Consider the following 23,093-nt stretch of genomic DNA (forward strand, 5'->3'; position numbering starts at 1 on the left):
TTCCAGGATTTTTTTTTATTTGACTATGCTACAGGGGCTGTAAAGTTAGTGTAGTTCATAATATAGTGTCTATACCTGTGTGTGACGGTTTTCTCACAATTCTTATGGGATTTTCATCCCAATATTTACTTTTCCCAGCATACAAAATGACTGCTGTCTTGGAATTTTCCCAGCTTGCAATGCGGTCGAGACCTGACTCACTAGTCAGCTGATGACAGGGAGCCTGTCTGTTCAATGGGTGGAGCGATCAATCTGCAACTAATGCAACAGCTGTAGGCACCCTGATTGAAAACCACAGGTCTGCAGCTCATTTATGTTTCAATGGGTGGGGTGGCTGATGTGTGGGAGGGAGAAAAATGGAATCATGGGATTTGTAGGCAAACAAGAAAACAGAAAACAGTAAATACAAGTTCAGAGAAAGCTAGCCACAGTGTTATGGTAATTTCACAACATAGCCATTTAGCCCAAAACAAGCACAGATCCTTCCTAAGCATGTCCGTTACTGTCTGCCAGGTACGTACTAAAATCACCTTATGCTGGATAACCCCTTTAACAAAAACCACACCTTTTTATAGTGTATGAACTATTTTATGTGTTATCCTGAAGCTTTAGTCCACTTCCATGACCTGGTTGTGACCTTTCCATGGATACCCGGGCACCTCTTTGTAGGTCATTTATTCCTTGCTGCATCTAATCAGTTGTCACTGAACCAGCTGATATTAATTTGTAGTGACGAGGCTGGATTGCTTTTTAATTACTGATATATTTGAGCTGTTGTCTTGGCTCTTCATGCCTTTTTGAATCTCCCTTTCTTCATGTGCTCAATACTTTTTCCCTATTTCACAGTATTACACAACTTAATTTCTTAGCTTATTTGTATTGGTTTCTTTGGATTATTTGGATTGTTACCAACATCTGGTGAACATTTCATGTCACTAGCACCTTTGGAAATATATTAAGTGAGAAAAATGGTGACGTGTTCAATACTTATTTCACCAACTGTATGAAGTGTGAACATGTTTCACAGGACTCTTTAGAGTCATTAACTTATCTATTATTTTTAAATTGACCTATTTTGAAGCATAAAACAGCCATTTCACACCTCAAAATACCGCCAAAAAATATTTGTGAAAATAGCCTTAGGGTATATTCACAGGTCATGATTTTCTCACATTTTCCACAGCCTGACAATGAATTTCCAAAAATATCAGTTATGATGCAATGAGACCTCAATTTAGGGGCCCCACTCACAGGCATATTACAGCCACATTTTTGCACTCACAAAATTGCAAAAAAAAGGTGTAAGTCTTGAAATGATAGCTGTCTGTTCGGGTCAATAGATCTGTGGTCAGGACTTGGAGGGCAATACGGATGCAAAATTGTGTCTGCATTATACCCATGTGAAACGGAACTTATAAGGTTATTCCAAGAACAAAAAATATTAGAAAAATGAAGTAAAAATAATAAATAGGCATGCTTACCTCCCCCTCTCTCCCCAATTCTGGTGACATTTTGTTTGTGCAGAAAATACCTGCTCAGCCAATCACTGCCTACAGTTGTGACTCCTCTCAGCCAGGGATTGGCTGAGTAGGCATTTCCTGCACAAACTTAAAGAGTACCTGTCATTAAATACATTTTTCTAAACTAACTCAGGGTATGTCCCCTGCCCTTTAAAATTTTTCTGTATCTTACCTTTCTTCTTGCTCACATAGTGTTAGCTGCTGGGAGGGGGATGTGGGCGTACCCCAGCAGGCACGACATCACTGAAGCCTTCTTGGGGGACTGCTTTCACCCTCACTTAGCCGAGGAGAGCAGCAGAATAAGAAACTGCAGGCCTGTTCACTACACCGGCCAGGAGAAGGTAAGACCGCTCCTGCTGTCGGCTGTCATATGTGTTGCCTCCAGCCGCACAGCCCCGCTGTCTGCTCAAAGTGCCCACGGCTGCGAGCAGAGAGCAGGGGTTACAGCCGCAGGGACTGTCAGCTAACAGCGTGGCATGCAGGGCTGACAGCTGTTAGAGCAGAGCCGTGTAGCTGAAGGCAGCATGGGTGTCAGCGATCTCCCTTTGCTTTTTTGAGGCAGCGGGGGGGTGTTGGGTGCTGGGTTCGAGTGAGGCAGCCAGTCGCGTGTGAGGTGACTCTTCGTGGTGTCTGATTGACAGGCAGGGAGCAGCGCTGTGCTCATCTCTTGTCCCGGCTGCAGTCTGGGATTTCAGACTCATGCCAGGCCAGCAGGAGTCTGAAATCTATGCGGCCAGGACATGTAGGGAGACCCCCTAGTGGTGACTTTTTCAAACAGTAAATACATTTAGAAATAAACATTTTTTTTTTTTATTACATTCAATTAGGAAGTTATTTGCCATACATTTATACACCATGTATACAAAGTTTTTTTGATGACAGGTACTCTTTAAAGGGGTACTCCAGTGCTTACACATCTTATCCCCCTCACGCCCCCTCCCGTAGGCTTGCATTGAGGGGCGGAGCGTGACGTCACCCGGAGCGGAGGCGGGGACTGATTACAAACAGGGTGCCGTGTGCATGATCACGGGCGTCCCCAGCTGCGGGACTCCCGCGATCAGGCATCTTATCCCCTATCCTTTGGATAGGGGATAAGATGTGTAAGCACCGGAGTACCCCTTTAAGGTCACCAGAAGCAGGGGTAGTGACATTTTTTTCTCTCAAAGTGTTTTCACTGCATTTTAAAATATTTCTTATGTCTGGAAAATCCCTTTACACCTTTTCAGTATGAAACACTGCATCTCTGGAGTTTGTTTTTTATTTTCTGTTATTTTTTTCTACATAGATAGCCAATGCATTGCCAAGACAGGCTCACCTGCTAACCACAAGTCCCCTTCTAGTGCACTTTCTTCAGTGTTGCACAGTATTCCCTCGGGAAGGAAGCAGAAAAAAATCCCTGCAGCTCTTAAAGTAAGTTAATTTATCCTTTGGAAAAATGTAAATCTCATTGTAGAGACCCCACTAGTTTTATCTTTGAGATAAGAGTTTTTTTTTCTATAGAATAATGTCAAAAATTGAACCTAGTTTGAATAAAATTTTAGGGAAGCATATAAAAAGCTATTTAAAAATTCATTGTAATTAAAGGGGTTGTTCTGAAAAAACCTTTCCATGTGCCCTGTTAGGCTTTATGGATGTCACAGTGGAGGTCCTCAGTGCCCCACTGAGAGGTTTTCTTTCTTTTATACCAAGTATAACTGTTTATTTGACTTTTTGGCACATAGTGCTACATTTTCCCTGTGGTAGCCAATGCAGGGGAAAAGAGCAGTATACAACATAGGCGTACTGTATACTCAGCAAAATCTACTGGGGACCAATAGAAGCTGGAGTGATATCCAAGTACAGCAGGGCAACTTTTCTACCAGTCCATTATCAAGCTATTTTACAGCAGTATGTTGTCTGCATTCTATTTGTAACCTCCTAGAAAGAGATTTGCAGTTTGTGACAGGATCTCAATGAAAAAGCAGGACACCTGTATTACTGCTAACAATATATCATGATGAGAATGGCTTTTATGCAACTCCCTCAAATGTATTGCAAATTACTTCAAAATCGGTAATGTTCTTTTTTTATAGTCCTGAACTTACTGAAATGTACTCTATAATGTCAATTGTCATACTTAAAGGGGTATTACTTCTATAAAAAAATCTTTACCCTTCCAGTACTTAGTAGCAGCTGTATGCTACAGAGGAAATTCTTTTCTTTTTGAATTTCTTTTTTGTCTTGTCCACAGTGCTCTCTGCTGACACTTGATGCCCGTATCAGGAACTGTCCCGAGCAGGAGAAAATCCCCATAGCAAACCTATGCTGCTCTGGACAGTTCCTGACACGGAAAGAGGTGTCATCAGAGAGGAGTGTGATCAGACAGAAAATAAATTCAAAAAGAAAATAACGTCCCGCCCACACTTCCTGTGTTTTGTCTCTGCACAGAAACACACGGGCAATAGCTGCAGGGACACACCCAAAAATATAAAAAAATGTAACCATTGTATATTACCAATGTATATTACAAATTATCTACATGGTATTATCTACATAATATAAAAATTTGTTGCAAACGACAGGTACACTTTAAAAGATAAGATAAGTTGCAGTAAAAATCAGTTTACCTCCTTAGAGTACAATGAACAAAATTAAAGCAAGTACACCATATACTTAGCCTAACTGAATTCTACATGTGTATTGCATAAAGTAAAAGCTCTGCGCTGTTCTAATTCAAGCATATTTATTCTCAGGTGTCTGCCAGCACAGAAGATTCAACAATGAGTGGTTACTTACATAGATCAAAGGGCAGCAAAAAGCCTTGGAAACAACTGTGGTTTGTCATAAAGAACAAAGTCTTATACACATATGCTGCTAGTGAGGTAATATGATGCAGTTCACTTATTATTTAGAAAGCAGTGGAGTACTAGAACAACGTTGGGGCATGATGAGAGTTATAGTTTTGTAACACCTAAAGAGCCACAAGTTGGGGAACACTCTAATGATCTCGTAATCAGAGGGACGGGGATGTAAATATACTGTGCGATGTGTTTGCTGTACTAAGGGCTGGTTCATATCTATACCCCAGAAGTATGCCGGAGATACATTTAAACGGTACCTAAACAGAGACCAAGGCCGTGCAAGGTACTGCAACACTGCCCCAAGTGTACGGGTCACTAGGACATTTCAGAAATATTTTATATGTGGCTTAAGCCAAAATGACAATTTAAAAAGAGCTAATGCTTACCTACCTAACTCACTCCCTCATATATCCTTAGTGAAGTCTTCCAGTTGCTGCTGAATGCTTTGACTGCTGCTTCTGAAATTGACTCTTCTTGCAGTAACTGCCTGCTCAGCCAATCACCGGGTGCTGTGGTGTCCTGCCTCAGTTGGCAATTGGCTGAGTGGGCTGCTGAGATGGTCAGTCTTGGAAATAGCAGCCGAAATGTTTGGGGGGGACCAAAATCTTTACAGAGAGAGCAAGATAGGTAATTATGTGCTCTTTTTTTTATTGTCATTGAGGCACCAGCAACATATAATAAGTTTCTGGAAACTGGAATACCCCATTCGGCAATAGATCTCTCCCTATTTGTGTACCAGGAGAGAACGATCAATCCTGTCCCGCAGAGCATGGAGAAGCCGGCTTGGACCACTCTAGTGGCTTTTTACATCCAGTGCATCTTAGTTTAGGCTGTATGAAAATAATGACAAGTTCCTTTTAACCCCTTAACAACCACAGACTTAAATGTACGTCCTGGTGCAGCGGTACTTAGCGTACCAGGACGTACATTTACGTCCTGTGTATGACCGCGAGCATCGGAGCCGTGCTCGCGACTTATACGGCAGATTCCGGCTTCTAGCAGCAGCCGGGGACCCGCCGGTAATGGCCGACATCCACGATTGTGTGGATTTCCGCCATTAACCCCTCAGATGCCGTGATCAGTACAGATCATGGCATCTGCGGCAGTGCGCATGTTAAAATGGATGATCGGATTGCCCGCAGCGCTGCCACGGGGATCCGATCATCTGTAATGGCAGATGGAGGTCCCCTCCCCTGCCTCCGTCCGTCTCCCGTCGTCTCCTATTCTGGTCTGAGATCGAGCAGACCAGAGCAGAAGATCACTGATAATACTGATCAGTGCTATGCCCTATGCTGGCTATAGATAGTCCCCTATGGGGACATAAAAAGTGTAAAAAGAAAGGTTGAGCAATGTAAAAAAAAAAAAAAAGTGAAAAAATCCCCTCCCCCAATAAAAATGAAAATTGTCCGTTTTTCCCATTTTACCCACAAAAAGTGTAAAATTGTATTTTTTTAAACATATTTGGTATCGCCGTGTGCGTAAATGTCCAAACAATCAAAATATAATGTTAATGATCCCGTATGTCGAACGGCGTAAACGTGAAAGGTAAAAAAAAAGGCCAAAAATGCTGCTTTTAGTCACATTTTATTCCAAAATAATAAAAAATGATATAAAAGTTATATATACGCATATGTGGTATCGATAAAAAGTACAGATGACAGCGCAAAAAATGAGCCCTCATACTGCCCTAGATACAGAAAAATGAAAAAGTTATAGGTGGTCAAAATAGGACAATTTTAGATTACTGATTTTGTACAAAAAGTTAAAGGTATCTAGCCATAGGTATCATTTTAATCATATTGACCCACAGAATAAAGAACACATCATTTTCTTTTACCGTAAAGTGTACAGTGTGAAAACGAAACCCTCCAAAATGTGCAAAATTGTGGTTTTCATTTAAATTTCCTCCCTAAAATTATAATTTTTTGGGTTCGCCGTACAATTTATGGTAAAATGAGAGGTTTCATTACAAAGCACAATTGGTCATGTAAAAAACAAGTCCTTATATGGGTCTGTAGATGGAAATATAAAAGAGGTATGGATTTTAGAAGGCGAGGGAGAAAAAACAAAAACGCAAAAATAAAATTGGCCTGGTCCTTAAGGTTAAAATGGGCTTGGTCCTTAAGGGGTTAAAGCTGTCCAGGGACAAATTAAGGAAAACTGTATCTTTCTTCTTTTTCACCATTTCTTTAATTAAGATCTTTATAATAAATAATTTTAATACGGTATATGATTCATTTTTTAATAATAAGAAATCGCTATGTGATTTGAATAAAAGAAAATGACTAAGGCTTGTTTCACACTACAAAATTACTTTATTTTAAAGATCCGTACGAAGTTCTGTCTGAAAATCCTACAAAATCCTATACGGCCGTTAGAAAATCCCATTATAGTCTATGGGATTTTTCTAATAGCCGTTTAAACCCGTTATTAATAACGGTAGTTATTTTGTGACGGAAGATAGTAACGGGAGAAATAGTGCATGCACTATAATGGGATTTTCTAACGGCCGTATAGGATTTTGTAACTGCCGTTTTACAGCTGATTTTCAGACGGAACTTCATACGGATCTTTAAAACAGAGTAATTTTGTAGCGTGAAAGGGGCCTAAGAAAGTAAAAAAAAAAAAATACCTTGCAGCATTCCAAAAGGTGACATTATGCTATAGGTATTAAAGACTTTGTTTACTTTCTGCCACCTAAGGCTAGGTTCACATGCCCGTTCTCTCCCATCCCGTTATTCTCCCGTCATTGCTGCTAAACGGACAATACTAACAAGAGGATGCAAAGGGATGCCATTTAAGTGACATCCATTTGTATCCGTTTTTCATCCGTTTGTATCCTTAATTGTATTATTTTTTTTTTTTGGCTACTTCCTGGTTGTTCACACCTTTTCCGAGCATGCTCAGAAGTAATAACTGATCAAAATGGATTGGAAAAAAAACTGATGCAAATTGATGAAATTAGAGGCTCATTGACTTCAATATTAAATTTACTATACAGTCATGGCCGTAAATGTTGGCACCCCTGAAATTTTTCAAGAAAATGAAGTATTTCTCAGAAAAGGATTCCAGTATACACATATTTATTCCCTTGTGTGTATTTGAACTAAACCAAAAAAAGGAGGAAAAAAAGCAAATTGGACATAATGTCACACCAAACTCCAAAAATGGTATGTACAAAATTATTGGCACCCTTAGCTAGGGATCGACCGATTATCGGTTTGGACGATATTATCGGCCGATATTCACGATTTTCTAAGCTATCGGTATCGGCAGTTACCTTGCCGATAATGCCGATAATGCGGGCACTTTAAATCAATGAACTGCAGCGGCTTTTGCGGGGCCAGAGACCGCCGCCACCCGCTTCTCTCCCCCTGCCTGTCCTGAGTCCAATCACCGCCGCTGCCCGATTGCCTCCCCTCTTGCCAGAGACTGCCGCCGCCGCTGCCCCATTGCCTCCCCGATCCCTGGTTTTATAATTACCTGTTCCGGGGGTCCAGACTACTTCTTGATCCGGCTGCGTCCTGAGCTGTCATTGTGCGACGGTGATTCGGGATGGCGAAATTAAAATGCACGGAATATCGGTATAAGTTATCTGCTTTTGGCCTGAAAGTTCACAGGTTATCGGTATCTGCTCTAAAAAATCTATATGGGTCGATCCCTACCCTTAACTTAATATTTGGTTGCACACCCTTTGGAAAAATAACTGAAATCAGTCGCTTCCTATAACCATCAATAAGCTTCTTACACCTCTCAGCCGGAATGTTGGAACACTCTTCCTTTGCAAACTGCTCCAGATCTCTCTTATTGGAAGGGTGCCTTTTCCCAACAGCAATTTTAAGATCTCTCCACAGGTGTTCAAAGGGATTTAGATCTGGACTCATTGCTGCCACTTCAGAACTCTCCAGTGCTTTGTTGCCATCAATTTGTGGGTGCTTTTTGACGTATGTTTGGGGTCAATGTCCTGCTAGAAGACCCAAGATCTCGAAGCAAACCCCGCTTTCTGACACTGGGCTGTACAGTGTGACCCAAAATCTGTTGGTAATCCTCAGATTTCATGATGCCTTGCACATATTCAAGGCACCCAGAGGCAGCAAAACAACCCCAAAACATCATTGAACCTCCACCATATTTCACTGTAGGTACTGTGTTCTTTTCTTGTAGGCCTCATTCCGTTTTCAGTAAACAGTAGAATGATGTGCTTTACCAAAAAGGTCTATCTTGGTCTCATCTGTCCACACGATGTTTTCTCAGAAGGATTTTGGCTTACTCAAGGTTATTTTGGCAAAATGTAGTCTTGTTTTTTTATATCTCTGTGTCAGCAGTGGGGTCCTCCTGGGTCTCCTGCCATAGCGTTTCATTTCATTTAAATGTCTACGGATAGCTCGCACTGACACTGATTCTCCCTGAGCTTGCATGACAGCTTGAATATCTTTGGAACTTGTTTGGGGCTGCTTATCCACCATCCGGACTATCCTGTGTTGACACACCTTTCATAAATTTTTCTGTTCCGTCCACGTCCAGGGAGATTAGCTACAGTGCCATGGGTTGCAAAATTCTTGATATTGTTGCGCACTGTGGACAAAGGCAAATCTAGATCTCTGGAGATGGACTTGTAACCTTGAGATTGTTGATATTTTCCCACAATTTTGGTTCTCAAGTCCTCAGACAGTTCTCTTCTCCTCTTTCTGTTGTCCATGCTTAGTGTGGCACACACAGACACACAATGCAAAGACTAAGTGAACTTCTCTCCTTTTTATCTGCTTTCAGGTGTGATTTTTATATTGCCCGCACCTGTTACTTGCCCTTGTTAGTTTAAAGGAGCATCACATGCTTGAAACAATCTTATTTTTCCACAATTTTGAAAGGGTGACAATTATTTTGTCCAGCCCATTTTTGGAGTTTGGTGTGACATTATGTCCAATTTGCTTTTTTTCCTCCCTTTTTTGGTTTAGTTTAGTTTTTTGGTTTAGTTCCAATACACACAAAGGGAATAAACATGTGTATTGCAAAACGTGTTACGGCAATCCTTTTCTGTGAGAAATACTTAATTTTCCTGAAAAAATTCAGGGGTGCCAACATTTACGGCCATGAGTGTATCTGTTCCTCTTCTGGTTTTTTGGTTGGAAAAAAATACTGCATGTCTTTTTTTCCTGTAAAAAAAACGGAATAGTAACCAAGTGGGTGCAAACGGAGGACAAAGGATTGTAAAACAATCCCATTGACATCAATAAGATCCATTTACAACCATTTGCAAAAGGCTCATACAGATTTAAGAACAGGTATGAAATAACGGAGACAGACGCCATGTGAACAAGCCCTAACCCTTTTAACCTCTATAAAGACATTGTGGACAAACACATATATTGACGTGTATTCTCAAATGGATATGCTTTTTGTATAATTCTAGGACATTGCAGCACTGGAGAGCCAACCTCTTCTGGGATTTACAGTTCAAGTAGTAAATGAAGATGCCAATGAAAATAAAGTAATTCATCTACTGCACAAAAACACTTTGTTTTATGCTTTCAGAGCGGATGATGTGCATACTACTGAAAGGTATGTTAACTTATTCCTCTGTTTACCTAAAAGCAGACTAGAACCAGGAGATTCTTAGATATTTGGAAATGTATGTGTAAGATATATAGAAACATAGAATGTGTCAGCAGATAAGAGCCATTTGGCCCATCTAGTCTGCCCAATAATCTGAATACTATCAATTGTCCTTCTCCCTATCTTATAAAAGAATATCCTTATACCTATCCCATGCATGCTTAAAATCCTTCACTCTATTTGCATTAACCACTTCTGTAGGAAGGCTATTCCATGCATCCACTACTTTCTCAGTAAAGTAATACTTCCTCATATTACTGCATAAACTTTTGCCCCTCTAATATAAAACTGTCCTCTTGTGGACAAAATGAAATGTCCTCTTGTGGTAATTGTTTTCTTCAAATATCCTCTTCTCCTTTTTCATGTTTATCCCCTCTGTCTCGTTGTTCTTCCCAGCTATACATGTTAAGGTCCTTTAACCTTTCCTGGTACGTTTTATCCTGCAATCCATGTACTAGTTTAGTAGCTCTTCTCTGAACTCTCTCTAGAGTATCTATATTCTTCTGGAGATACGGCCTCCAGTACTGCGCACAATACTCCAAGTGAGGTCTCACCAGTGTTCTGTACAGTGGCATGAGCACCTCTCTCTTTCTACTGCTTATACCTCTCCCTATACATCCAAGCATTCTGCCAGCATTTCCTTTCTGCTCTATTACATTGTCTTCCTACCTTTAAGTCTTCTGAAATAATTAATCCTAAATCCCTTTCCTCAGATGCTGAGGTTAGGACTGCATCACATCTATATTCAGTCTATATTCTGCCCAAGGGTTATTAGGTCCCAGGTGAATTATCTTGTACTTATCCACATTAAACTTTAGTTGCCAGAGTTCTGATCATTTCTCTAGTTTACCCAAATCCTTTTCCAATTGGCAGATCCCTCCAGGAATATCAACCCTGTTAGGCTGCTTTTTCACTATAAAATTCATCCATTAAAAGATCCGTTATAAACATCCGTTAGAAAAGCTTTAAAAAAGGATGTTAAATGTCCGTAACAAAATCCCATTAAAGTCTATGGGATTTTTTGATTATCCGTTATGACCTGTTATAGTCCGTCATGACTAACGGACGTTATTTGTGACTGAAGAATTAACGGAACATGCACTAATTTTTCTTCCGTTACAAGAAACGGGTAAATTAACGGCCGTTATTTTTAACATTGAAGTCTATGGCAAACGGATGAGCCTTTATGTCATCCATTTGCACCTGGTTTATAATATCCATTATTACTTCTGAGCATACTCAGAAGAGGTGACATCAGCAGACTCCTGCAGTGCTGAGGGACTACTACTACTCCCATCATGGAACAGACTTGTTTCCATGATGGGAGTAGTAATTCCCTGGTAGCGGGAGTCTGCAGACAGCTGGGGAGGCTACATTAGTGTTTGTACTACTACCCCCATCATGGAACAGAGTCTGTTCCATAATGGGGGTTGTAGTACAGGGGCTGAGGGATTGATCGCACCAGGTTTCACTTCTGAGACCCGATGCGATCCAAAGTTATTAAGCAGGGGAGCCGGCGGCAAGCTCCGTAACCCTGCGATGTATGGTGTGTTTTAACTTTCATTTTTGAATCCCCCGCGGGGAGCCCTGAATGGCCAGTACTGAGGAGCCATTCAGGGCTCCCGGAAGGCTTTTTAAAATGTACATTGTGCAAATATATACCCCACGCCGGCACACTAATAAATATATACCCTCTGCAGCGCATGTATGATGTACCCTCCGCAGCGCATGTATAATATACCCTCCGCAGTGCATCTATATACATATACCACCGCAGCGCTATATGTGAAAAGCATTCTAGCAGCAGCATCGGTCGGCCCGATGCTGCTGATAGAAATACTCTTCATAGATAGCGCTGCGGCGGCATATGTATATAGATGCGCTGTAGGGGGCAGATAATGCTATATGTCTGCCCCCCCCCAGCTCATCTATATACATATACCCCTGCAGTGCTATGAATGAAAAGTATTTCTATTAGTAGCGCATAGTGTCAGCAGCCGGCTGCTAATAGATGTACTTTTCATTCATAGCACTCCCAACCTTCTGGGACAACTCCTACCAGTGATTGGTTAAATAAATCTGTTAATGGTTTTGCTAGTTTACCGGTAAGCTCTCTTAGTATTTTTGTGTGTATCCCATCAAAAATATAGTATATTTGATTAGCCCTAAATGGCAATCATCAGCTTGGTGACTGTTAAGGACGCTCTTAAAGGGGTATTCCGGGCAAAAACATCTTATCCCCTATCGAAAGGATAGGGGATAAGATGTCTGATCACAGGGGGGCCTGCCGCTGGGACCCCCACGATCTCCCTGCAGCAGCCCGCATTCTATGCGTAGCTGCGTCTGAAGTTTCGGAAACCGCCGGGCTTCCGAGACGGAGACATGACGTCACGCCACGCGCCCTCCATTCATGTCTATGGGAGGGGGCGTTGTGGCCGTTACGCCCCCTCCCATAGAAATTAATGGAGGGGGCGTGGCGTGACGTCACGTCCCCGTCTCGGAAGCCCGGCGGTTTCCAAAATTTCAGACGCAGCTACGCATAGAATGCGGGCTGCTGCAGGGAGATCGCGGGGGGTCCCAGCGGCGGGCCCCCCGCGATCTGACATCTTATCCCCTATCCTTTCGATAGGGGATAAGATGTTTTTGCCCGGAATACCCCTTTAAAGGCAGTGGAACCAGGCTGCATCTGGACTTGTCAATTAGATAACTCCAGCTACAAATACCACCCTATAAAACATTTATTAAATTCCATTAAAACCCAGTTCAAACATAGGAGCACCCAAGTACATAACAAAGCAGAATGTTCCCTAAACCAGTGTTATGCAACTCAACTATTGATACCGTGAGTAAGCTGAAACATTTTATAGGTTGCACTCACTGTGTCATCATAAGTATAACATTTCTAAGGCCTCTTTCACACTATGAAATAGTTCCGTTTAGGAACTTCCGTCACAAGTTCAGTCACTATATCGGGGAAAACCGGACGTTACAAAACCCCTGACGGCCGTGACTAAATCGCATTGCAGCCTATGGGGTTTTGTAACTGCCCGTTTGCACCCGTATATGCCCGTTATTCATTACAGACGTGATACAGTGACGGGACATCGTGGCGGAAAAATTACTGCAAACGGGCAGTTACAAAACCCCATAGGCTGCAATGCGATTTAGTCACGGCCGTCAGGGGTTTTGTAATGGCTGGTTTTCCCTGATATAGTGACGGAACTTGTGACGGAAGTTCCTAAACGGAACTATTTCATAGTGTCATTGGGTCCTGATGAGTCCTTTCTCCAGGTGAGGAACTCTGCCACTGAGATGTACTCATTCAGTCTAGTGATGGTCACCTTAGGGCAGTTGCTTTAAAAGAAGGGATACAGAAGCTAACAGAGAGTGCCTTCCTTAAATTCAGCCCTAATCCAGCTCACCCTGAGGTTAGCTTTCATTCTTAAAAGGGTGACCCTGTTTATGACCCTAAATAAATCCCTGATTCCTCTACCTACACAATGACCCTGATTTACCAAGAGTGGAGTGGAGTTTTCTTTGTGGGTTTTAATTCCCTACAATTTTTTATCCACAGTATTTACAAAGGTTTCCCTACATTTTGCTTTTTTTTACACATGCTCTGATCTGTCGGAATTTCCTCAGCTCAGATCACTACATTTTCTTTGAAAACCTTAGTAAATATGTTGGGTTTTTGTGAAAATGTCGGGGACACGATCCCTTTTCGGAAGCCACAGCCACTTTCCCAATGGCCACGCCCCTTTTTCGGGTTTTCTTAGTAAAATGGAGTTAGTCAGGTTTTTTCTATTCTGGCGAAAATTCTGGGGCAATGCGCATCTAATTATGCACCTGGACTTGCCACTGCTTAAAGGACAACTGCAGCGGCATTACACTTATCCCCTATCCACAGGGGATAAGTGTTTGATCGCGGGGGGTCCGACCGCTGGGACCCCCCCCCCCCGATCTCCCTAACGGGGCTCCGCCATAAGCGCGTAGCGTCGACCTAGAGGTCGACGGTGACGCCCTGTCTCATCCCCATCCCCAAACAGTTCTATGGGGGATGCGGGGAGGCACGAATACTGCCTCCCCGCCTCTCCCATAGAGATGTATGGAGGAGGCGTGCCGGCCGCAACGTCATGCTGCGGCTGGCACGCCCCCTGCACGGGAGAGCCGCGGCCCCGTACAGGAGATCACAGGGTTCCCAGCGGTCGGACCCCCGCGATCAAACACTTATCCCCTATCTTGAGGATAGGGGATAAGTGTTTGTAACGCTGAAGATGTCCTTTTGGTACCCTCAATTCAGGAACTATTGCCAGTTCCATCATGTGTAAGAAGACCTCAAGCATAGCTGATATAGTTCTGACCGTAGAGAAATAAGCATAGATCTGTGGCAGAATTTATATTTTATTTATGAAAATATTTAAAATAGACAACAGAAGGGTTAAAGTAAGCACAGTTTGCAAGTAAACCTGAATAACTTGTTATGTTTTGCCCGAGATTCAACTCTTTCCTGGATTCCCCATTTGTCAGCCAGCTTTGCCTGGATGGGATATTTGCTTTCTGAAACCTAGTGTCTATATAGGAGAGGTACCTAGGGGAACCAAAGCGACGATCTCTGACCACCATTTCTGTCAGTGTCTCACACAGCTCATGCTAATGGTCACATTACTGCTCCATGCAGGAGCGGTGTATTTAGTGTCAACAGTGGGACATTCTAATCTGATCCCATCCATGCCACTAAGTATACAGGTAATACACATAGACACTGTAATACATCTATGTGCATATATCAAATGATGAGGTTACTATTCAGGCTTACCTTATCTGTAAAAATGTGTTCTCAAAAGAGACTTTCTATGTCTGATAAATAAATAGATTAACCCCTTAACACTCCGGATGGATAAACCTTTAGCTGTCGTTCTAAGAGCTTAGTGATCTGCACATAAGATACATAGATGTTGGACAACTGATCATGGGATTGGCACTGACATCAATTTCAGTAATGAGAAAATTGGACAATTTTACATAATGACACTGAGTGTGACCTTTTCTATTTTTGTTGTCCCCTAGGTGGATTGAAGCATTTCAAGAGGGAACAGTATTGTAAGATATAGGATATCTTGACATGAACACTACAGACAGCTATCATTTTTTTGGGATTATTTTGTACAATTCTTCTTCAACCTTGTGTACATATTATTTATTAAATCACAGATTCTGCCTCCAGATCAGATACACGTGAGACTGACAGACATTATTTGTACATTTATAAATATATTTTATTGTACTGTTAATTTTTTATACATATTTTACATAAATGTCTGAAGAACTCGTGTACTTTTTTTTATTACTATGAAAAGTTGTTGCTTTCCCTAGAAAGACAAAAATAAATAGTGCTGATCCTCCCTGCAAACAAATATATGATGGTCTATGCAAAGTAACAAGCCTTGTGGACTCTCTGGTATCACATCCAATACCAGACTAGAGCTGCCCAAAAAGATGGTTGGCTCACATGCCTATATTTCTGTACATCCTTATATTTTAACAGCAAAAGAGAGAAACCGCTGCCAGATACCTCTATAAATTCTTTAATATGTTTTATTTAAACATACTAGGGGAGATTTATCAATGCATTTCTGCCACTTTTTTTGTGAGTCTTTGCGCAATAAATAGACACCTTTGGTAAAAAGTGACTGTGAAATGCAGTGCTTCATTCTGGACTATGCAGTGAATGAGATTTATTAACTGCATCATTTTTAAAGGCGCAAATTATAATGCGCAAAGGGCAAAATGCTAATTTCTACCACCTTTTGCCTTGCTTTAGTGAAAAGTGACATCCTGCAGCAAGTTCTGAGGGGATTTTTCATTTGTGCAAAAATGATCAAAGTCTTTGTGCCCTGTTGATAAGTTTGGTGCAAATAAGGCAAAAACATAGCAAAAAAAAAAAAGGCAAGAGGAATAACTATACACAGCCACATAATGATAAATCTCCACCACTGTTTTTGTGCATTGTCAAGCCAATGTTCACTAATCTCCACTAATAGTATTAATAGCTTCAGGTCAGCGTTCGGTAACTGCTTTCTGTTATTACAAATTGTGACCACTTAAATGGGCACTATCACTTAAAAGCAATCGTATGACATGTTGTAGAAACATGTTAAAAGTTTGATTTGGTCGGGGTCTTAATGTTTATGTTACACACTGCGCTCCGGCCGCAAGTTCTGGCCGTGAGCGCAGTGTCCCTGTGTCCCCGTCTGCCGGTGGGGCTGGGATTCGCATTGCGGGACGTTCCCGCATGCGAATCCCAGCCCGTCACTCACCACGCTCCGCTGTCCCTCTTTCTTAGCTCAGGAGCTCTGAAATTTAAAGGGCCAGTTCACCCATAATTAGTGTTTGCATCGGACACCACATTATAAATCCCTGCACCTCCCACACTTCCCTTCCGGATCTTCAGTGCCCCTAGCCTGAGATTAGGCGTTGCCTATTGCCTGTTGTCTTTCCTGTGTACCTAGACCTTCCGCTACGTTACTAGACTCTGCACCTTTGCTGCTTGCTTTGACCTTCTGCTACGTTTGACTACGCTACTGCCTTATCCTTCGGTACCTTGCCTTGGCCAGCTACCTGTATGGTCGAGCCGTGTCGGGGGTAGTGACTTGGGTGTTGCCTGCCGCAGCAAGCCCATCCTGCCTTACGGCGGGCTCTGGTGAAGACCATCGGTAAGAGTTATCAGCCACACAGGTAAGAGGATCCACATCCAGCTCCGTTACAGTTTAGACCACGACTAATAGCTAGAACTAGCTGGGAAAAGAGTTTGCTTACAATTTACAACTTACAATGCAAGTCTATGGAATTGTATTGGTGAACTGCACTTTTCTCCCCACTTGTTCTAACAATTGGTCAGGGTCGGAACACTCAGACCTTGACAGATCACAACTTTTGACATGTCTCCAGGACATTTAAAAAATTTTGAAAGTAACATGTACACTTTAAATGGGTCCCTCTGTTTATTTTCACAAATGCGTTAACAGTATAAAATGCTGTTTCTTATAACAGTTGTTATAAGATCATAGACTGGAGTGTGGTGGAGCCGACACTGCAGAACTAGGGTGTGTTGTAGGAATGCAGGTTAATGTCGGTGCAAGTGTGGCATAGAAGTGGATCTTGGTGGTGCAGCTCAAAGCAAGTAGCAAGTGTAGCACGAAAAGAAAACAGAGAGATATTGCACTCACCATCCACAAGTTTTATTAACAGAAGTACAGGCATCTGTAGCGGAGGCTACACACACATTGGCTCGAAGAAGCGCCAACCGCGCAAAACAATTTGTCCCGTTTGTGCCCCTGCCTCCGCTACAGATGCCTGTACTTCTGTGAATAAAACTCGTGGATGGTGAGTGCCATATCTCTCTGTTGTTAGAAGATCAATGCCAATTCCTTTCTTAAAGGGGTACTCCCGTGGATAACTTTTTTTTTTTTTTTTTTAAATCAACTGGTGCCAGAAAGTTAAACAGATTTTCTATTAAAAAATCTTAATCCTTCCAGTACTTTTTAGGGGCTGTATACTAAAGAGAAATCCAAAAAAGAAATGCATTTCCTCTGATGTCATGACCACAGTGCTCTCTGCTGACCTCTGCTGTCCATTTTAGGAACTGTACAGAGCAGCATATGTTTGCTATGGGGATTTTCTCCTGTGCTGGACAGTTCCTAAAATGGACAGCAGAGGTCAGCAGAGAGCACTGTGGTCATGACATCAGAGGAAATGCATTTCTTTTTTGGATTTCTCTTTAGTATACAGCCCCTAAAAAGTACTGGAAGGATTAAGATTTTTTTTATAGAAGTGATTAACAAATCTGTTTAACTTTCTGGCACTAGTTTATAAAAAAAAAGTTTTCCACGGGAGTACCCCTTTAACCCCTTAACGACGCAGGACGTAAAGGTACGTCCTGGTGATGTGGTACTTAACGCACCAGGACGTACATTTACGTCCTGAGCATAACCGCAGGCATCGGAGCGATGCCGGCATCATGTGCGGCAGGTCCCGGCTGTGGATCGCAGCGGATGTCCGCCATTAACCCCTCAGATGCCGTGATCAATACAGACCACGGCATCTGCAGCATCGCGGTCACTTAACAGAATGATCGGATTGCCTGCAGTGCTGCCTGCTCTCTTCCGGGAGTCTTCTGCTCTGATCTGCCTTCCCGCAGACCAGAGCAGAAGATGACCGATAACCCTGATCAGTGCTATGTCCTATACATAGCACTGAACAGGATTAGCAATCGAATGGTTGCTATAAATAGTCCCCTATGGGGACTATAAGAGTGTAAAAATAAAAGTAAAAACATAAAGTAAAAAAAATGTGAAAAACCCCCTCCCCCAATAAAAACGTAAATTGTCCCATTTTCCCTATTTTACCCCCAATAAGTGTAAAAAAAATATTTTATATACATATTTGGTATCGCCGCGTGCGTAAATATCCGAACTATTAAAATAAAATGTAAATGATCCCGTACGGTGAACGGCGTGAACGTAAAAAAAAAGTCCAAAATAGCTGCTTTTTTTCTAACATTTTATTCCAAAAAATTTTATAAAAAATGTAATAAAAGTTTTGTATCAGCAAATATGGTATTAATAAAAAGTACAGATCACGGCGCAAAAAATGAGCCCCATACTGCCGCTTATACGGAAAAATTAAAAAGTTATAGGTCTTCAAAATAGGGGGATTTTAAACGTACTAATTTGGTTAAAAAGTTTGCGATTTGTTTTAAGCGCAACAGTAATAGAAAAGTATATAATCATGGGTATCATTTTAATCATATTGACCCAGAGAATAAAAAACACATGTCATTTTTACCATAAATTGTACGGCGTGAAAACAAAACCTTCCAAAATTAGCAAAATTGCGGTTTTCTTTTTAATTTCCCCACACAAATAGTATTTTTTTGGTTGCGCCATACATTTTTATGGTAAAGTGAGTGATGGCATTACAACGGACAACTGGTCGTGCAAAAAACAAGCCCTCATACTAGTCTGTGGATGAAAATATAAAAGAGTTATGATTTTTTGAAGGCGAGGAGGAAAAAACGAAAGCGTAAAAATAAAATTGTCTGAGTCCTTAAGGTCCAAATGGGCTGAGTCCTTAAGGGGTTAAAGAAGCACCCCCTTGTTTAAACAGTCTTTTTCACAGACTGCACAGTGCTCCCTTCCTAAACATGGCCAGAACAGACACATCCATCAACCTTCATTGCATAAATGCTGTCCATGGGAAACTAGCACCTGCACTGTATTTGGTCTGGTTACCTGCCTCTCTATTAACAGCCATGTTTATTATGGGAGCTTGGTATAGTGCAAGGAAAGCACTGTACAATTATGTTATCAAATGTGTCAGAAACGGCAAATGGCCATCCCTTCGAACCCTCCCTGCCATAACTAGTTTTAACTTTTCTGACAACCTCCTCTTTTTTTTATTTTTTTTTTAAATTTTTTTAAAATCCAATATGTCACTTTATGTGGGAAAACTTTCAAAAGCTTATTTAAGTCTTTATGAGGCTCCTTTCACACTATGAATTTTTCCGTTTACAAACTTCCGTCACATGTTCCGTCACTACAGCTGCAAAACCCGGCCGTTACAAAACCCCTGACGGCAGTGACTAAATTGCATTGCAGCCTATGGGGTTTTGTAACTGCCCGTTTGCACCCGTATATGCCCGTAACTCATTACGGGCGTTATATAGTGACGGGACATCGTGGCGGAAAAATTACTGCATGCACGATGTCCCGTCACTGCATAACGCCCGTAATGAGTTACGGGCATATACGGGTGCAAACGGGCTGTTACAAAACCCCATAGGCTGCAATGCAATTTAGTCACGGCCGGGTTTTGCAGCTGTATTGACGGAACATGTGACGGAAGTTTGTAAACGGAAAAATTCATAGTGTGAAAGGAGCCTGAGATGAAACAGTTTTTATGTTGGTGGTAAATTTTGATTGATAAGTTGGGTGAAATTGATCAACTTTTTTTTTTTTTACCAGTTTCTGGTGTAAGCATTGATAAATGAATTGTGTTTATTTGAGGAAAATTTAAAGAAAATTGTAATTTTCTAAATTTAGTTTTTCTTCCTTGTAAGAAAGATTGTTAAATCGCACAAAATAGATAATAATTCACATTTACATTATATCTGCTTTATGTTGGTATTTTCTTAAATGTTGTTTTATCGACAGTAGGGATGTAAGAAAAAAACGATTCTCGCGATAATCGCGATTTTTTCATTTGCCGATACTGAATCGATTCAAAATATTTTTGAATCGATTCTTTTAGGGATGTGGAATTTTTATCTCCTGACGCCCGGAACAGCATGTCCTGGGCATCAGGAGATAAAAGTTCCACATTTGTGGAGCCGGGCAGGCCGGATCTGACACGGCGTCGCTCTGGGTGTATGGAGCGGGCTCCGACTCGTGCCCGCTCCATACTATGCGACCCCCGGCTGATTTCAGTAGCCGGGGGCCGCCGCTAATAGCCAGCGGCTGGCTATTAAAGGAGTACTCCGGTGCTCACTTTTCTCATGTTATCCCGTCCGGGCTGCAAAATAAAAGAAAACGCACTTTATCTTACCTGCCAACAAGCCCCCGGAGCTCCGGTACAGGTGTTCGGTCCCCGGGCTGTATTCTTTTTACTTCCTGTTAGCCCGGCACGTCACACGGAGCTTCAGCCTATCACTGGCCGCAGCGATGTCCCGCCTCTGCTGGTGATAGGCTGAAGCTCCATGTGACGTGCCGGGCTAACAGGAAGTAAGAAGAATACAGCCCCGGGACCCAACATCTGTACTGGAGCTCCGGGGGCTCGTTGGCAGGTAAGATAAAGTGCGTTTTCCTTTATTTTGCAGCCCGGACGGGATAAAATGAGAAAAGTGAGCACCGGAGTACTAGATCGCCGCTGTCAAAGCTGACAGCGGCGTCTATTGGGATCTATGAATGCTCCCAGGTGGGCGATGTATCGGGATATATCGCAATGTATCGTCACCTAGACGGTATCGCGATATATCGGGATATATCGAATCGCCACACTGGTATCGCGATTCGAATCGAATCGCCAAATTCTTGGCGATTCACACCCCTAATCGACAGTAGTAAAGTCTCATAAGCCAGAGGAAAGCAAGTTCACAGTAACTTCACCCAGATCTGAATTATAATCTGGCAAAATGAGTGCTCCAGTTGAATGGAACAGATGGAAACAGTCCAAAATTGTCATAGTAGACTTCTATGAGTAACCAGATATAAAGGACGTTATGGTTAATTTGCTCACCTCTGCTTTTTGGTGGGGCAACAATTATTTAAATTTTCAAGAAAATTTCCCCAAAAATATTTTTTTTCTTCTCATTACAAGAATTTTTATAGAAGAATTGGGGTAACAACAATATCCATACACACATGGGGGGAGATTTATCAAAACCTGTCCAGAGGAAAAGTTGCCCAGTTGCCCATAGCAACCAATCAGATCGCTTCTTTCATTTTGCAGAGGCCTTATTAAAAATAAAAAAACGCGATCTGATTGGTTGCTATGGGCAACTGGGCAACTTTTCCTCTGGACAGGTTTTGATAAATCTCCCCCATGAGTTTAGATGCAGATTTCCTACAGATTGTGAGTTGAGTTGAGCCACTAAGGTGGGAAGATCCGAGACATCTGGCAAAGGCACCCCAGCGAGATCCATGGCCGGATCTTACTGTAACGGGTTACGGCAGGTGGTGGATCATCTGGGCCTGTGTAGATGATGACATGAGCCGTGCCAGGGAGCAGAGTCTAAGGTGTCGCTGGTTTACACCAGAGCCCACCGCAAAGCGGTATGGTCTTGCAGCGGCAGGCGGCACCCAGGTTGCTACTCCTGGCACGACTCGTGCAAACAGGTAGCTGGGAGGTATCGTTGCACAGAAGGAGACTGGCAGGAAGTAGCAGAAGGTCAGGGCAGGTAACACAGGTGCAGGGTAGGTAAGGTAACAAGGAACAGGTACACAGTAACAGGGACACAGGACTTTCACTATGGCACTAGGCAACCAAAGATCAGGCAGGGAAACAAGGGAGGAGCTGATATTTAAATGGGCACTGTCATGAAATAAAAAAATTGATATGTTGTAGTACTTAAGTACTACAACATATCTCTAATATACTTTAATTAAAAAAAGTGATTTTAAACCAGTTTAAAATCACTTTTACATTCGGCCACTAGGGGTCGCCCTCCTAATGGCCGAATGCATTCGGCAGATACGTCCCTACAGAATTTCGACTCATTTAAGCCTGGCAATGAGTCAAAATTCAGTCACTTCGGTGCTCGCTCAATCAGACAGGCGGGAGCGAGCGCTTTGAAGGAAGTGGATGCGCGCAGGCTCCCGGGGACAAGGTAAAGTATTATGCCGGGGGGGGGGGGGTGTTGCGTGTTCACCTATACAGTATGACTCCAGTTTCCCCACTACAACTCCCAGCATGCCCTGACAGCCAATAGATGTCAGGGCAAGCTGGGAGTTGTAGTGGGGAAACAGCTGGAGGGACACTGAATAGGTGAACTAAGGGGGGTGGGGAGGGGGAGTGGGTTGAGCGGCGGGGCCGGGGGGGGGGGGGGGGGGTTGCTGGCTGCGCGGCAGGGAGGGGGTACTCTGAATGGGTGAACTAAGGGAGAGGGGGAGGGAGTTGAGCGGCGCGACGGGGCGGGGGGGTTGCGGGCTGCGGGGCAGGAGATCGGTATGTGCAGCCATCACAGATCCGGTGTTCACCTATACAGGGTGCCTCCAGTTGTTTCCCCACTACAACTCCCAGCATGCCCTGACAGCCAATAGATGTCAGGGCAAGCTGGGAGTTGCAGTGGGGAAAGAGCTGGAAGCACCCTGTATAGGTGAACTACGGACGGAAGTATCGGCCCCAGCAGGCATCAGTGACGTGGTGCCTGCTGGGGAAGTCTGCCTAGTAGTGAGCACGCTACCAGGCAGACAAAAAGTCATTTTTAATATGTAAAAAAAAATAAATTAAAGGCAGGGAGGGGGTTAGGGATAGATGGGTAATAGACAGGGACAGAAAAAAGTGATGGTGGGAGCTACCCTTTAAGGACAGGGGACAGGTGTAGACACTTGATTAACCCCTTAAG

The 23,093-nt window shown here is 42.6% G+C and overlaps 1 protein-coding gene across 1 annotated transcript in view; it reads left to right on the forward strand.

Moving 5' to 3' along the window:
• Positions 1–16,057, forward strand: part of FGD6 (FYVE, RhoGEF and PH domain containing 6) — a 91,433-nt gene extending 75,376 nt beyond the window's left edge. Inside the window, exons 18-21 of the mRNA XM_056574319.1 lie at positions 2,806–2,930; positions 4,253–4,381; positions 9,771–9,919; positions 15,041–16,057. Of these exons, the coding sequence (XP_056430294.1) occupies positions 2,806–2,930; positions 4,253–4,381; positions 9,771–9,919; positions 15,041–15,077 (440 nt within the window). The 3' untranslated portion in view covers positions 15,078–16,057. The remainder of the gene's footprint in view (positions 1–2,805; positions 2,931–4,252; positions 4,382–9,770; positions 9,920–15,040) is intronic.
• Positions 16,058–23,093: the final 7,036 nt, after the last annotated feature.

The sequence above is a fragment of the Hyla sarda genome, chromosome 4 (assembly GCF_029499605.1).
Source record: "Hyla sarda isolate aHylSar1 chromosome 4, aHylSar1.hap1, whole genome shotgun sequence".
In the NCBI taxonomy this organism is placed as follows: Eukaryota; Metazoa; Chordata; class Amphibia; order Anura; family Hylidae; genus Hyla; species Hyla sarda.